This window comes from Botrytis fragariae (assembly GCF_013461495.1).
Source record: "Botrytis fragariae strain BVB16 chromosome Unknown tig00000000, whole genome shotgun sequence".
Lineage (NCBI taxonomy): Eukaryota > Fungi > Ascomycota > Leotiomycetes > Helotiales > Sclerotiniaceae > Botrytis > Botrytis fragariae.
The window spans coordinates 2,068,853-2,086,495 of NW_023500986.1; the positions used below are offsets into that span (position 1 = coordinate 2,068,853).

Here is a 17,643-nt window from a genome sequence, read left to right on the forward strand (position 1 = left end):
GAATATTTTTTATTTAAAAGAAGGACATTGGACAAGCGCTTCATGCCTGCTCGCTCTTCCTCATACCCATGTTTAGCACCCCAGATATATTTGAGATGAGTGATATTGTAGTAGGAACGAAGTCTCCTCGTTCCCGGTACGCCCGCTGCGGTACTTCGCATATGCCAGTTGTAAGAGCAGAGCAGAGCAGAGTTGAGGCGAGGCGAGTTGAGTGGTGAGAGCCCGAGTCATACCGATCGTCTCACCCTTATGAAATGATTAGATTAGAGTAGTGAACGTTTCCAAGATTCTTCGTTTGTGAATTGATAGATAGTGTGGGTACATATATCGTTTAGTCTTCCTTGTCCATAAAGTAGAGTGACATGGTATGGGGCCGCACAGTCCATTATCTATGGAGTAGAGATATTAGATATATTGATAGAAATGATTGCCACAATATAAAAACCAATCGAGATCTAATATCCCTTCCGTCGAGATGCCTCTTTTTCTCTTCCGTGGCTGTTAATTTAGGATTTGCCAACATCTAGCATGGGTATCTTGTCGTCAGTTTGGTCTGTACTGGAAGTTCTGGACTCTATGGTCGAGTCAATTTTCAGATTCGGAATTTCCAATTTCCAAGGGCAAATGACGTTGAGGAAGGGCGTTTTAAGACTGTACGGAGGTAGCTGGAGGAAGACGTTCACCCCGACGTAAGAATCTTATCTGGCAGGCGTGCCACAGATCTAGTAGTCTCAATGCATACACTACAGCCAAAAGGTAGCGTTGGAAATAGCCCATACACATGAATTGAGTAAAGAGGCGCTCATATTAAATGAAACAAAAAAAGAAAACAGTACATTGACACAATACAACGCGGGACTTACGCACAAGCTCCATCAATTCATGTAAGATCTTAATTTGATGCACCATGCACAGCGTTTATTGAAGCAGTCGGCAACCCAAACGAAGACCCAAAAGAGTGGAATATCGGATGTGAAATGATATATGATAGGCGCGAGAAAGAATTGTAAAAAGATGTTACTTGCCTACTTTACCTTGGCCGACCTGCTGTAGTTGATTGATGTCGATGAGGAAGAAGTATCACCCCCAATTGGAATTGGCCGAGAACAGAATATTGTGTGTGTACAGAATGCTTGATAATTCATATCATCTATCGATTGGGAAATTATCTCTTCTGAGCTGCCTTTTGCGTTCATTCACCTTGCTGTTCGATGGCCGAAGTACTTTTACGGTTGTAAACGACCGGGAAACAGGAAATATTGCATGCACGTACATCTACAGTAATTACCTAGTAGCTACAAGTAGATTTTATACGCGAGGAATTTATCCGTATATACGTAGGTAGGACGACTATATAAACACACTATACCTAGGTAGGTATATCAATATGATAGATGCAGGGATTTTGGGAGGAGGGGGGAGACCATGCTATGCATCAGTAGCTCGTGGCTGCTCATACCACCACCACCACCACCACCACCACCACCACCACCACCACCACCACCACCACACACACACACACACACACACACGCACACATTCAACCTTACTGCCTACCCCCCACGACGCAAATTCATCAACACTATCAACATACCAATATTTCAGCCAATGTATCAATTTTTTATCATTTTTACAATATAATATCGATCCAAGTACAGCTACAAGTCAATGTAAGATTACCAGCATATCGCAAACTACCATGTGACTTATACAGCCATACTATGTTCATATGCATATCCTCTTGTAACATATCCGCATTGCTTTCGGATCCCTTGGAACCATTGCTAAATTACTCTCCAATTTCTTCAAAGCATATCGGTTACCAAAAAGTGCTGACTACTAGGAACCCAATACCGGTTAATCCGCTTCAACATATGTAGCAAAATCCAAAATCATCGTCTTAAAATACAGCTGGATGTTCACGGGTGTGGACGCATCAGAGAGACAATCTGCCCGTTGGTAATGCTACTGTTGTATTGGTGGTCACTGACTGACATTTGAATTCCAGGGAACGAATCTTGACTTGGAATCCAAAGGCTAGAACCTGTCAAACGCTTAAATTGCTATTGCAGCGAGACGTATCATATGACGATATGGAACCTCATCTGTTGCTCATAGGTTAATCTATAACCGCTACAGGTAACAGGATATGAATGGCTTCATGCAACGTTATGTCCTTCCTCCTACCTACCTCATTTCGTGGAGGTTGAAGTGACAGGGACATGGATTGGTGTGTTACTCCAGAACATAGGCTAATCGATTCTAAGCAAAGCAGTCTCAAGTCCGAGTCCGACTCCAAAGATTGGAAAACACCATAGTGAAATGAGTATGGAGAAATATATTCAAGATCCGATTGTCTAATAAATTCCAGAGAAAATACCCACAGTCAATATTCCAAGCGGGAAATAGTATAACCATGCTCTAGGAGCCGTAGTCAGGCCAAGAGATAACTGCATGGATTGACGCATACAGAGGTACAGCCATCCTCCTATGTACTATACATCGAGCGACATTTTACATACCCTATCAAATCATGACTGACAATATAGCATTGAGATGTTCAAATGTTCTCCCAGAAGTTCCAGATACCAGTTTCTTAATTATGCTCATGACACCCTCCACGACTCTGATGTCCAAATCTTCTTTTACTCCACTAACTTCTTGATCCAAGTCTATCACTTTCGGTCGAAGATTCCATTTTGGAAATTCCCGGAACTGATCGGGAAACGGCACTTAATGTCAAATTAGCCTATGTGCGGCGAATACTCCTCATCTACAGGGTACATCGGAATGCTAGAAGGAGAAACTTAGAAATTTATACAGGGCTCAAGCCTTAAGGCCCTATCAGACTCAGGGTATTTGATAAAATCTCATCTGGCATTGGAGCCACCGTCCGGCGTTCACACACCATTGAACATGGGATATGGAACTATTGTCGGTCGTTCTTCCGCTGCACAGATCACTCTTGGGTCGAAATCTACAGCTGCACTCAGATGCACAATAAGTCAGTCTTGCAACGCGGGCTCATGCAGAACAGGGCCATCATCATGCACGCCACAGGCCACACAGCATACAATCTTGACCTTTCTTCTATCAAAAACTTCTTCTGCCTTGATTTTGTCACTACTATTCTTCGCCGCATGAATATTGGCCTTCATCTGTGATCTGATAGACATACGGGACGTTACATGAAGCATCCCGCTTCCTTTTCGGACGAGGGAGACACATGGCAATTTAATTTCCTTAACGACATGTCAGAAAACGAGATCTCGACCCTCTTGCCGGCGATCTTCCCTGCATGTCGAGTTACACAAAATAATCAGCTCTTACGATAGCAGCTTGGGCAAATTACTACAGGCCCAATTATGTCTCTACCTTGACAATTGTTGCATCTGAACATTAAATCCACTCATCATCTTTGACATTGCGTTGCTTAGTTGAGCTGGGCCTCGGCTCAGGTCTTTTCCTGAGATTGCGGTATTCTGGTGCTTGTGTGGTTGATTTAAATCTTGCAGGCCTACTTACGGACGCGACAGTATCATCTCATATGAGATGTCATATAGGGTCATTGTTCAGGGGTCAAATTATGCTGGATGTGCCTCAAGCTATAATCATATGTCCGGCGCTTCTCCAAACGTGCTCCCGAGCCCTCTGTGACGAAGTGGCGCGGATCTTCGATGCCGAGAACTTCATATTGCTACCCAACTATCATGCACCTTTGTATCAACCGTTTTACTGACGATCCTGCATGCTAGTCCGTAACTTGACTGTTATTATATTTGACATCTGTCACCGCCCAACGGCCAGTGCTATGATTTACATGGAAGGTTCTGACGGTTCTAACAGCTAATAACCGAGATTTACGAGGAGACAAACAGATGGTAGGTGCTCATGGAACGCCAAGACTGCGATAAATCGAAATTAGATTTGGGTAATGGGAATCAAGAAGTGCGAGCCCTGCAAGGTATATGCCGGTACTTAAACTGGCCGCGCTGAAACTCACTCATTGATATCCACAATAGAACTCCATGAAGGTTTTCCTAAGTTCTAACATCGGGGAAGCTGTCAACCCTGTGCCGGCTACTCCACATCAAATCAGGATTCATAGGTTGTTTGGTGGCAGACTTTGGTTTCTGTGCACCTTCTGCAAAGGATGGAGCAGCGGTTCTATCAATGTTCCCGAGACAATCTGCACAGATCAAGCTCCTTTAAGGCGACGGATTGCGGAACAAAACATGGTATCGGTACTTTCAGTAGACCTCTCTTTTTTTCTAAATTGAGTATAAATGTATCACTTGGTTGGCGGTGGCCCTAAATGTGGTAGAACATGTCTAGAAGATAAAACGATAAATCAATCGGAAAGCCCAATACGGAGAGTGTCGTCTTCATGTCTCGGGTTATATTCCCGAACCAGAAATAACTCGGGGGTGCGAAAAAGTCAAATACATCAACAAATCAATTTGATTAGGGCACAATTCGAGTCGAAACCAGGACAGCAAATGTTCATTCTAACAATCTCCACACCATTGAAATCTTGGCTGGGGTACATATCAAGATTTGAGATTCAAGAGTCAAGGCAATTCGTATCCTAAAGCCAGGGCTCCATCTTACAGGACTTCAAGAATAGGACCGGATGGATTAGTGATTCAAGGATGAAATTCGATATTATCTTAAACGTCTAATGAGGTTGACCTCAATCCCCGGCCAAACAAGGACAAGGATTTTCAATAGAATTTCGCTTCTACGTCAATCATTGGCTGTTATCAGTCCGTAATTTCATTGTTCTTGTAGTTATGAAATTGCTGTAGATAGGTCACCTTGGAAGGAAAAGTTCGAGGGTTTCGAATAAGGCAGTACTGTATATCTGCTTGAGAAATCATCGTAATGTATATGCATCACAGCCGACCAAATTGCCGCCGATCAAGAGTCCTTGCAGTTGTCGAAACTCTAAATCGCTACCGGATCGCTCATTAAATCCAAAACTCGGATAATTATCAAGGGTCCTTGCCGAAGGCCGCTTGCACGGTTCAGCCGTTAGGAATCCTTACCACGGCCTTCGAAGTACGAACTAGGATTGATACCCCCTCGCCCTTATCTCATTTCTCGAATGGTCATTGTCGAGGACAAAGTCTCTTCCGGAACGAAAGTGTCCTAGACATCATCCAACTTCTAGTTCACCTGCAATTCTTCTTTGGTCCCATTAATCGTTAGACGTTTCTATTAAAAAATGAAACCACATGACAGCATGAATCAAACATCTTTTCAACTTTTGGCAAAAGCTAACAATAATAGCATCATAGCAGAGTCAATTGAATCTATATACGTGGTCCAATGTCTTCAATATAGGCAAGTCAATTGTAGCTCAGACTCAAACGCCGACCACATATTGTCTTCCGAGCACACAATGCATCCATCATAGTTGGGAGGAGCTGATGTTCTCGAATAATTTTAATGTTCGAATCCAATTTATTAAGCATTGGTATCACAATCCCCCGGGATATCAAAGCAGTGGCGCAGCAAGCACCATCAGCGCTGGGGCTTACATGACGATCCTGTAGCTCTCAACCCACTCAACATAGCTGCTCCAAAGTAACGACTTTTGACCTGAATGATTAAGAATATCATAGATAGTTCGTATGGTTGCCCACATAAATTTCCTTAACTTCCACTCGAAATATTCAAGTCTGTAAGAGCAAAGTGGGCTGACTTACTTTCACATGTCTTCACTTGGCTTTCTTACATAACTCCAAATCATTTAAATATGCTTCTGCGTCACAATCAAGCACATTTGGGCACGAGTTTGAAGAAGTTTGTGCAAGGATTTATATGAATGTACCATCCAATTCTACATCACACAGGTACAAGTAGCACCACCCCATGTACAATTTTTTATGTTTCGCTAGTGCGCATACTGTGGCAGTCATCTGATTTTATTATTGGAGCGATTGGAAGGAGATATGCAAAGTTGAGGGCCTCAACAGAAGATGATTTTGATTAGATGTTTGTTCGGAAAACCTACAGGTATATGGATCTCATACGATTTTCGCTCGCAACAACTCTCAAAATTCAGAATCGGTTGCATGCAGCGTGCAGTCATCAAAATAGGGAAATGCTATTATCGTGTTGCGTGGCTAATACCTTCTTCCTAAGTCTATTGGTGCATGGTCTGCAGAGATCGTTCTTTCGGGAAGACCTTGGCAACGAACATGCTCTTAAGGTTGATGAAGCAAATACCATCTCAAGTTCTGACACTTGTAATGTCAGTGTCCCAATTCGTGTCATCATTCGTGAAACTTATCCATTTTCAGTCATCATGATTATCCTTTCTGTCAATCGCTATCACCACTAATAGACTCCATAACTATATCTCGCCCGGTAATGAACGAGGATTTGTTTCACCAACAGGAAATAGTCATTTGAACCTCCTTCTCCTTGTCTTTACGAAATATTGCAAGACAATCATTAGCAACTGGGATATAAGAAGTGAACCTGAAAGAGCGAAGCAAGGCTTCACGATAGTTATTGGGGGTCAAAAACCTGTACTTCCCAACAATTATTCAAAGCGTTACTTATTTTTTTTCGTACAACCTCAAAATTATACACTGTCTGCACAGTTGCAGATTCTGCAGACGAATTCCAATATCTGAATCTGAGAGCCATAGTGTTCAGCTTCCGGATATGCCCGAGCAGTTAGAGCCACATGATATACTGACGTCTCATGATACTGACGAGATCGGTCTCGGATTACTTCTTTAAGGCTGCAATAATTGCCGATGTATGTCTTTCTCAAGCTCCTTCTTGTCTTGTTTTATTGAGCATCAGTTATTAATCAATATCTCGAGAAACATCATGCTAGATAATGCATCTCTTTCCACATATGATTTATTGGAAGCGTCTGAGTACACTTGGTCAATGATAGGGGGATCATTCGTCGCCTCGTTTCTGAATGCTACTTTTCCAAGCTTATACGAACTTTCCTGACTTGCCAGTATCATCTCCTCGAGTAGCATCAAAGCAAAGCTGTGATGTGTTACAAAGTAATAATGATAACATGACAAGAACGCTCGCCCTGCATCTACCATTGGATTGATAATTTATGCCTTCTAATACACTACATTAAATATTGATCAGATATACTTGAGAATGTCAACACTGCTATTTTGGGACACACGATGTATATGTCAGTAATCATTAGTGTGAGCAATGCAATATTATCGTCTGTATGATCTGCATGCAATAAAAACCCCCTGAATTTATCTTGATCGTTCTGCCGAGACCCAGGAAATCAGCATCGTCAGCGCAGAAGCACATACTGACTCATATGCATACAAGAGCTATTGCAAGTACTATTACTGTGGGAGGTTCCCTTGTACGCGTTACTCAAACATGTCTATTAATGGGTGGCTAACACCTTTTCCGATTCGTCCTTCTCCCACCAAATGGATGTCGCCACGATGTCTCTCAAGCAGTTTACATGAATCCACAATGTCCGAGGGTGTATACGTCGTGCATGGCAGCCTTTTCCTTGACAGGCCGGTTCATGCCGGATCGTCACTACTATGTCTCTCTTATAAATGTCTTCAGCTGTTCCAGTCTCAATATCTTCAACGTAAAAAGCTAGTCCGAGCTGGGTATCTTTCTGAACTCTAAACGGGCTTGGTTCTTGCAAATTATGTAAATTCGAACCCCAAGTGCACATTCGAATAGCCCAACATATGAAAACAATTACCTGTAGTTCTTAAATTTACGATAGAACATCACGAAACATGATACGTTGGGCCGATGCAGATTTGTTCCGACGATTCGCAGCCCCCCTGAGATTTTTTCTAAAATAAGACCAGCGCCACCAAACTCAAAATCAAAGTCAAAATACCAAAGTTTAGATACCATACGATGTTAATTCCCAAAAGTCATTACCCCCATGCCAGACACAAAGACAGGAATAGAAACAGGAATTCCAGCAACCCAAAAATCAGAAAGTGACGTCCCCCATGCCAAAAACCAACACACTTTTGACGTCCGACTCAGACAATCCATCGCTTTCCAATGCCGATTTCAAGATTCAGTAAAAGCAAGACAGGATAGTCAATTATCGTACGATGATTCACGTGGAATGACCGAAGACCGGAAACCCCGAGAGGGAAAAATAGATTGAGATTGAAATAGAAATTTCCACCTCGAAATCACAATTGTGATTTATGATTCATGTACTGGGTACCGATATTTTACGGGATTGCCAACACCAGACCGGACCGGGTATGAGGAATTGGGTAGATGTTTAATTTTGTGGAAGTGTGTGTGTATGTATTTGTACTGAGCTATGCAATATGTACATGAGTATTATGTATCGTTATGTACAGAACTCGGTACCTCTAGAAAACAAGAAAATTGTCTCCACCCCCTCCCTCACTCCCTTGCTCCCAAGCCATCTCCACCAAATCCAATATTTCCAATGTCCTCGCGGATGATCATTGATCTGCATCAATCCCAATCCCAATCCCAAAATCAATCCCATAATCAATAACAATAACCTTCTCCTCCTTAAACTCCGCACGCACAGCCCCATCCATTTCCTCCGTAGATTACCAACGCAAACCCGCTTGCTTGCTCGCTTGCTTTCCCATTCCATTCCATTCTCCCCGATCATCGAAGCGAAGCGAGAGAAGAAAAAAAGGAACATACCGACCGGTACCCTCCTTCTTCCAACTTCGCACGTACATCACCTCTCGTACACACGCTCGTTACGAGAAAGAGAGAGGGGCAAAAGATTATGCAGCGAGATAAGTTAATCCCCCGAGGCTCCATCCGATCCACCCGGATTAGGTTGTCGAAGACGCGGAAATAGCTAGGAGGGTTGAAATTCTGGGTGTGGTGAACCCATGTTTCTCGGTACCAGAAAGTGCGGGATTTGGGTACCAGCGGTTTTGGGGATCCACAGTTGGATTTTTTGGGTTAGTGGGATCAGAGGGGTTGAGATTAGATTAGAGGGGGTGGGAGAAGGGAATGGAAGGGAATTTTTGGGTGGTGATGAGAAGGGAGAGGAGCTTCTTTGGGCATAGATTTGCGGATTTGCGGATTTGGGTTGGGTTTGGATGGGATGGGATGGGCTGGGCTGAGCGATGGATAACGACTGTGGGACTTGTGATATTAGAGCGGGGATGGGATGTGGGGGCATGGGAATTGGGATTTGAGAGGATGCCGTTTTGGGAACGAGGATTGAGTGTGAGGTTGGAGAAGGAAGGGGAAGAGAGATGGAATTGTTGATTGAGTCGGTAGGTGTATGTATGTAGATAGGATACAGTATCTCACTACATGACATTGATTGGAGAAGAAGAACTGTGAGGAATACTACTGGAAATTCTCATTGTGATGTTGTAAGACGGTTTGATTACATAGGAAGGAGGGGAAGAGGTGAGATTTTGATCGTTTTTATGCCCAATTACTCGAATATAGTAGGGAGACAGAATGGAAGTTCCGAGGGAGAGAGAAGAGGGATTTCCTTCAAGATAGAATACGCATACAACGGTTGCATATAAATACCTAAATATAGTAAGAAAACATACAAAGACGGAGAGATTCGCAACAGCTAGGAAATTCCAAACCTCACAATATCTCTTTTCCTCAACCAAATATCCTCTCAGAAAGATATCAATAGTCTAACACATCCATCTGCATTCATCTGGATATTCCGAATTCAATCCTAATACTATTTCTCCCTCTTCGGTATCTAAATCGTTAGCGTCTACTCCGAGGTTGAGTCGAAATACATACATGTGTATACAGATTCTCTAATATCCCTTCAATATTCCTCCTTAACAATACTTAAATTGTATATGCAATATGGCAGAAATACAAACATTCCTCCCCTGAAGCAACACAGAAAATCAGAACAGACACACAAAATCCCTCACACTCCGATCATCCACCACCTTACCTTCCACATACTTGTATCTCCCCTCGCGGTTCATCCCACCTACCCCAAAGCCCATAAATCTATCAGATACCTACTCTATCTACTCTATCTATCTCACCCTTAGGGATTTCAGTTCCACGCTGCAAATATCCAGTCCAACTCGTAGGGAAGTATCTCAGAGATATCCAACATACCATACCATACTCCCACAATCTACCCCAAGCAACATAAATAGCACAAACCCAACACTAAACTCATCATCCACCCCCAACTCTCACAATCTTCATATTCATATCAAACGATTAATACAATTAAGTTGTATTCCCTAAACCCTACGCTACCAAATGCAATGCAACATCAATGCTTAACACAAATAGATGCCTATGTCCACAAAATCATCAATGGTATCAACGACTCTCATTTGCTCATCATGTTTCATGCCATAACCCATTGTATCCCTTTCCGTCCTATTCTCAACGCTTCGACGTCTCAATATCCCATTTTGTATTCGTGATCTTAGTCCTGGCCCAAGCAAGCGAGAAGAGTCGACCTATATCATGTATATCTTCTTGTTCGCATCGTAGCTTGGGCCGAGAGTATACTTTGAGGGGTATACTACTAGTAATTCAATCGAGTAAAAAAAGGACTCCCATCCATGTTATCATCACCCATGCTCTCCAAAATCATTCAACGTAAATCTCAATTACCATCGTAAGCTCTACCCCAAGTATCGTGCCATCGCGACGTTTGCCTTATGCAAAATAGGATTTCCAGAGCACGCCTTCTAGATCCTCCAACTGTTCGGGTGTGAAATACTGTTGTGAACGATTAGTTATATGTACTGTTTTAAGGGGAGTGGAATGCAGAAGGTAAAAGAGTGACAGAAACATACCTTTTGATCCGTTACCCAAGTATCCTGTCGAGTTTTCTTGAAATCAGCCAAAACACTCTTCACAGTCTTGCCAATTGCACCGGCATCATTTGCAGCTCTACTTGCTAAAGTAGCCAATACCTCTGGCATCCATTCGGGTGGTGGTGTTGCATATGGGAATGCGTTGACCAAGGCACCTAATCCGAGAACAGCCGCATGTCTTTTGATAATCTGAGCATTTGAATTCACTGGTGTGCTTACACCTTGTACTTTCTTCGGCATAGGGTTCTTCTTGAGAGCTTGTGTAAATTTGATGCGCAAAGAAGATAGGATATTGTTGCGAAGAACGATGGGCGAACATCGAATCATGCCAGCAAGAGTAGTAGACGCACCAAGACGGACTTCGAGTTGTGGGTCCTCAAGCATCTCGGCAACGGCTGTGAAGAGAGCTTGTTGCTCGGCGGGCCGGATGAGGAATATGCGACGGAAATAGATTACTTGCATGTTGATCAAGGTTCGTAAACGTTGATGCCATGATGCGGATACCTTGCCGATACGGATGAGGGCCGAAATAAACTCACCATCCTCACCAGCACGGAACGGAATATTGGGAAGGTGGCGATATACGTGATAAGCAAGACGTTGGAGTTCTGGATCTTCTTTGACATCCATCATATGTAAGAGTTGCTCCATAAATACATTCGGGAAGAAACTAATAAGTTGGGTACATTCGTAAGATTGCAGAGTGGAATCAAGCCATAACAATACAGTTTTGCTACCGTTGGTATACGAGGTTGGTGTTTGCTCACCCGGATTTCGTTGACCACGCCAAGCTTCTAGTCGCTTAAAGACGTCTCGGATGGTTGAAGAGAAATCTTCCGTGGGTTCGTAAGGTTTGATACCAATGGAAGAAGCCGACTTGTTCGCCTCTAGAAGAGTATCCACATCTCTGAATGCCTCAAAGTATCTCATACGATATATGGTAGCAGTTGCGCGGCCAATTGCTTCTCTCACAGCTTTATACGGGTGGTCGATGTGGTCAAGGAAATCTCGTAGGATGGGCTCGTCGTTGCGGAAATGCCAACCAGCATCAGAGATAGCAACATCCAAGAGCTGAATTTTGGAACTATCCTTAAAGGCTGCATTGGAGGTAATATCTAATCGGAATGAAACAAGGAAATCAAAAAGTTCTCTTGATGACCTGGGATCTCTTCCACCAATAACCATATGAAGACCGGTGACCCAATAAGTCAAGTTTTCTGGTGTCAACCCTTCGGAGAAAACATTCAACATGATAGGTAAGCAGAAAGCCCAAACCTCATCACGTTTCTTGTTTGGAAAGTCATATGTGGAAAGCATAAGCCCAGCCACGATCTCTGCTGTTGCACGATGCTGATGTTTGTCACTACCATCTTCGTATACTTTTTTGACCTCTTCTTTGATGTCATCAAAGTTAGCTGAAGTGAGTCCGGAATGCATTAACTCGAACGTTTGAACTAGTAAAGTTGTGTTCTGCACTCGAAATCGATCTGCAGAGGTGTCTCTTGGTTCTTGCTTCATGTACATGAAGAATTTTTGATACCAGTCTAATGTCAACAGAGATCCAATCTGCTTTCTCGCAGAATTTTCTAGCTCATCGAAATCCGTGAATTCTATAGGATCTGCTCGCATGGCATAAAAGCTCTTACCCCAGACAAGCCATCCGGGCCAATCGCGATCCAAATAATATTCTGGCTGTCCAGGCTCTGCGAAAGAGTCCAAGAACTTCTTGGTCCACTTGGGGTCTTTATTATCCACGGAAATCTCGAGCTTGTTAGGCTGGAATTCCTCTTCACGAATATACTTCTCGAAGCTATGGCCATAAATAGCACGAGTTTCAATGTGATTCAGGATGCGAGTCATGAATTCAGTATGAGCTGCTCGAAGCCCGGGATGTTCAGTAACGGCTCCCAGCGTAGCGAGCTCAATCATTTCAGGTGGTGCAAGTGTTTGCACTCGGAGACCCAAATTGTTGATGAATAGAGTACAACGCCCGGCAAGCTTCCAGTGAGCAGTTTTTGCAAATTCAGTAAGCTCCACTGCTAACTTCCACTTCTTTTCTTCCACTCTAACACGTCGCCCAACAATGAAGTCGTTCCTGGTCTTGATAGTGGAGTGACAATCTTCTTGTGGTTCTATTTCTTGAATAAGAGTTTGGTCGAGGACAACAAGGGTCTCCATTCTTCTGCCAAATTCAATCAATCCTCCGTACATGGCAGTATTACCTACCTTTTGAATGGAGGGTTTATCGACAGATCCAGACTTAATATATAGATCAATTAGCTCTGGCGCAAACCGCCAATCTTTAGATATTGTTTTCGTAAGGCTACCGAATAATAATGTATAAAGACACCCCTTGATCCGGTCAAAATCACTTGTTTCCAAAGCTGTCCTAAAGGCACTTAGTAATTGGGGTACAACTAGGGGTCGACCGCCAATGACGCTCTTCAGAGCTGACTCCATAGCTTGCTGAGCCGTGACTCGAACTTCGGCATATTGGGAGATGGCTGATGTTGCTAGATTCAAAAGAAGTTCCTTATCAAGATCCGACTTCTGTCGTGCCGATGCGTTGTGTTTGGAACGCTGTAGGTGATAGCTTCCAGCGCGCTTAATCAACAGGGGTCTTGGATATACCTTCCTAAGCCCAGTAACTTTGAAAGACCGAATCTCTGAGAGGTAGATTTTGTTCATTCGTTCCAAGGTATGAGCAGACTTCTCATTGCCAACATCTGTGATCCATGATTTGTATGCCAAGTAAAGCGCGGTGAAACAAGCAACATCATCTTCTTGATACGACATCAGGAAGTTGTGCATCTTGCAATATAAGTGGCCAACATCTTCGCGAAGTTTGTGTATACGAACATACGCTGGGCTGTCTTTCTCCAAAAGGTATCCCGCACGATAATGAAATTGAGGTCTGGTTTCCTCATCTTCGGAAGCTTCTGCTAAAGGATCATCATCACCTTCCATGGGATTATCTCCATTCATAGCGATGTCGTTATCTGAATCAAATTCCCCATGTAAATTTCCAGATGCTGCTTTGGGATCGAACAGGACAGAAACACCGGACATCATCAACCGAATATGTGTGAGAGCTCTTTCAACCTCATCTGACCACTCTTTGTTCTTACCCTTTCGTGAAACGGCTGGAGAATCGCTGGTTAAATTGTCAAGCTTCTCGATTGAGGTCTTTACTTGAGACTCGAATATTTCAACGGCAAGATTGATCTCATCGGAGGAAGGCACATGCCATTTTATCGTTAATTCGGATGGTTTAGTGTTGCGACCCCAATCGCTGACATTAAGGCCTCTCTCAAAAACTTCTGGTTCATATAGGGCAGTATCAACAGGGTAGATTGTGGTGAGGTTGAGCAAAAGGTGATGAATAAAATTAGAGACATGGGTTGTGGCGAGGCCGTAGCATTTTTCCTGCATGTAAAGAGCTATATCAAAAAGTTCTTTCCTATATGGCATGACTGCATCTCCGACATGAACAACAATCATGCTAAGCATACTCAAATGCCAAACTAAAGCTCGGTCGCGAGGCAATACGTCAGAACCACCACTCCTGTTAGATGCAGCATCATTGAAGTCAATCTCGTTTCGGATACCAACAACAAGCATCGGCAAAAGCAGCTTTATTGTCCTCTCTGGATTAGCCTTGCACATTGAATTGACGATAAATGCCATTGCATCTCTAGCCTGGTGGACAACATGGCTATTAATGAAAGCTGCCATTTTCTCCAATGCCATGTCGAAGAGATCAGGTGACAAAGAACAAAACAATGGTGTGAGAGCGCTAGGTAGAACATTGACCACGTTCTCTTCCGGAGCTCCGGTTCGCAGCCGATTTTGTTCAGGTAAATTTTCCAATAAGGTAAATACTTTCCCGAGCAGAGCTAAGACGAACTCGCCAAAGCCTGCGGTGGAAGACCGCAAGATATTGGCTTCGTCCTCATCACTGAGCTCCCTGTCATAATCGATCTCCACGTTTGGGCCATCTCGTTCCAGTCGTTCCATCTCGCCCTGTACCCATTGAATGGCAAGGGATGTGTCATGGATACCATCGTGATTCTTTGTGAGATCCGTAAATGGTATACTAAATGCCACAGCCTGTATAAAATTCAAAGTATATTGGGTTTTGGACAAATCGTTGGCATCGATACCAGGCAAAGCTAGAGCTAGCAATGCTGTAATATGACAACGATATCCCTTATGTTTTGACATAACACTGGCGAGCATTTGAAGACTACATAGAGATGAAGAGGTTCGATGGACCTCAACCAAACCTTGAAGGGAAGGGTAGAATCTCTGCATTGCTCCTGGCAAGATTAAGTTTGGTTCAAGATTTGCTAGACCTTGAAGTGCAACGAAATAATAGTTAAGAATCTTTGATCTTTTGGAAAAGATTCCCATGAAAACTACGTCTTTAAGGATGAGGACGAATCTCTTCTTTAATTCAGGAGTAATGCGTCGCGCAGGTGGTGTGTCCATTTCGCCACTCTGTTCCCGATTCCAACGCAAGAGGAAGAAATCAACGAGATGAAAGACGGTCTGTGATAATATATCTGCCCAGTTTCCGTTGTTCGACGGATGGAAAAATGTATCAATGGATTGTATCAACCCCTCAAGATTTGACAGAATGGAATTTTCGCTGTTTAGTGATAATGGCGAAAGAGACATAACTATCCATCGTGCAATTGTATATCCAACGGGTGTTCGCTTCTTGTCTGTTTCAAGATATACCCCAAGGCCGGAAGCCATGTCGACCATTGGACTATATGGAGTGGTAGCTTGTCCAACAGGTATCTCGGTCAACCTCAAAATTGCCGTAAATATAAGATCGGATTGTTCCTTTGTGAATATACCATGTTCAGAGAAATTGACATGTTCGTTAGCTACAGAATCTCGGGCAAGCCTCGAAAACATATCTAAAAATGTTACGTCAAAAATCTTAGAGCGGTTGACAAGTGACCAAAGATGAAAAAGGGTAGGCAGGTAATCTTGTGGTTGTTGAAGTAAGCCCGATTCATTTAATGATGGCTGAGTCGGCATCATCATGTTCAGAGCTCCAAGGGTAATGAATGCGTATGAACAATCCGAGGTACTAAAATATGGTAGAATCTCCTCGAACATGGCCTTTCTTTCACCAGGATCAAAAAATTGCGATGCATAAGCTGCAAGGCTCGCAACGTTCTTGTGGCTTCGCTTTCGGCTACCCTGATGTGCCGCCATTTCATGGGGAAGAACGAGACCTTTGATTTCTCTCCAAAGCGGTCTCCAATCAAGAATAAGATCTGCTCCGGGTTTGAGGTGATGCTTTTTTCTAATTGATCATTAGTTGTGCAGAATAATGAAGACGATGCAACATACCTAGTCAAAAGGAATCTAAACATGCTCTCAAATCTTTCTCCATTGCTCAAGTCCAAGCCTGGGGCCAACGACAGCATGTAATAGAGCTTTACAAGCTTCACACGCAGCGCACGAGTAATGTCGAATTTCAGACTCAGCCATGCTCTTAGCTCTCTTGTCCAGTGTACAGCACCAGGTGCAATATCTTCGGCCTTGAGAGCAATATAAAGCTGCTTAATAATTTCTGCCAGCGCCACATTACGTTCGGTCTCCTCCTCGACTTTATATGGTAATAGTTTGAAGTAGGGAAATGTTCTGGGCCTGTATCGTTTCTCCCTGTCGGTATCGATTCCGTTGGCCCCAAACCCGAGACCTGGTGAAGTTGCACGCGAAATCGTATCGCTCGAACCTCCTTGGAGCATATTCTGTAGGTACTGCGAATGGCTTTTGCCATTTGTGAACCCTTCGTCCATCTTGCAAATCGTTATATCTGGGAGTGACGGCTAAAATTGAGTGATTGGGTATGATAGAGAGAATCTATTAACTAATTGTTGTCAGTAACCATGAATGCCTTGAAGGGAAGAGCATCGCACAAGTACCTGTACAAAGCAGTTGGGTAGCTTCGTTGATGGGAAGGCGATCTCTATCACACACGACTGAACTAGCTTCTAGATAAACCCCAAAGCCGCAGTGTTGAAGTTCCTGAAAGTGACCCAGAAAAGAATAGGGCACAAAAAAGCTCTATTCTCATTAAATAATCTGTAATTGATGAAGAGGGGCAAGAATTGAATATGAAAGAGTGTCTCACAGTATAGAAGTCTTGATAATTATGATGTTGGACAGAGAGGGAACACCAGCCTTGTGCCTCGAAATCCGTGCGCGAAGCGGGTACCAGAAGCTGTAGACAGGGATTATTGGAGTGTGCCGTAGGAAGTGAAAGAGTTGTGTCTGGTGTGTTTTGTAATTGCTCTCGAATGATCAAGTCGGTGGGTACCTGGTAGGTAGGTACTAACGGTAAGGTTACCGGTACGGGGCGAAAGGAAGCTCTGAATGATTTGGTCTTCTGGTAAATCTTTCTAGAATATGAATATGATTCTAGAGCCAAACTTTAATGATTCTTATATCAACTCTAAACAAAGGGAGAAATCTATAAGTAATCAAGCAAGTCAATCAGTCAGTCAATCAGTCAGTCAGTCAATCAATCCATTCACGAGAATCGATGGAAGTGAATATCAGACGTTATTTATGCAAGAAAGGGAATTCTTGTTAGGCATTTAGCTGTACGTAAGGTTCACATTGAATATCTAGATAGTACCTGCTAGCTGGGTTGTAACTTGTAACAAGCCTACGTGATCATTACTGCCTTGAAGGAATTCAAAAGCAAGCAAGCATGCTGACTAAACACGAGATAATCAGTAACATTGTATTCCAAAGGTCGTGAAAAGAAGTTTGCCTTTTCATTATTTTT

General features: G+C 43.1%; 3 protein-coding genes across 3 annotated transcripts; 1 reads left to right on the forward strand and 2 right to left on the reverse strand.

Moving 5' to 3' along the window:
- Nucleotides 1–3,891: 3,891 nt before the first annotated feature.
- Bfra_006860 (uncharacterized protein) lies at nucleotides 3,892–4,280 on the forward strand (the record flags this gene model as incomplete). Its single annotated transcript, XM_037337231.1, has 2 exons — nucleotides 3,892–3,948; nucleotides 4,023–4,280. 2 exons carry the CDS (start codon nucleotides 3,892–3,894, stop codon nucleotides 4,278–4,280), a joined length of 315 nt encoding a protein of 104 aa, XP_037198597.1.
- A 2,115-nt stretch (nucleotides 4,281–6,395) lies between these two features.
- Bfra_006861 (uncharacterized protein) lies at nucleotides 6,396–6,660 on the reverse strand (the record flags this gene model as incomplete). Its single annotated transcript, XM_037337232.1, has 2 exons — nucleotides 6,396–6,537; nucleotides 6,602–6,660. The coding sequence occupies 2 exons, from the start codon at nucleotides 6,658–6,660 to the stop codon at nucleotides 6,396–6,398; spliced, it is 201 nt and encodes a 66-aa protein (XP_037198598.1).
- A 3,799-nt stretch (nucleotides 6,661–10,459) lies between these two features.
- On the reverse strand, nucleotides 10,460–16,648 carry Bfra_006862 (putative gpi mannosyltransferase protein; the record flags this gene model as incomplete). Its single annotated transcript, XM_037337233.1, has 3 exons — nucleotides 10,460–10,728; nucleotides 10,806–16,149; nucleotides 16,197–16,648. 3 exons carry the CDS (start codon nucleotides 16,646–16,648, stop codon nucleotides 10,666–10,668), a joined length of 5,859 nt encoding a protein of 1,952 aa, XP_037198599.1. The 3' UTR covers nucleotides 10,460–10,665.
- Between the last annotated feature and the right edge of the window lie 995 nt (nucleotides 16,649–17,643).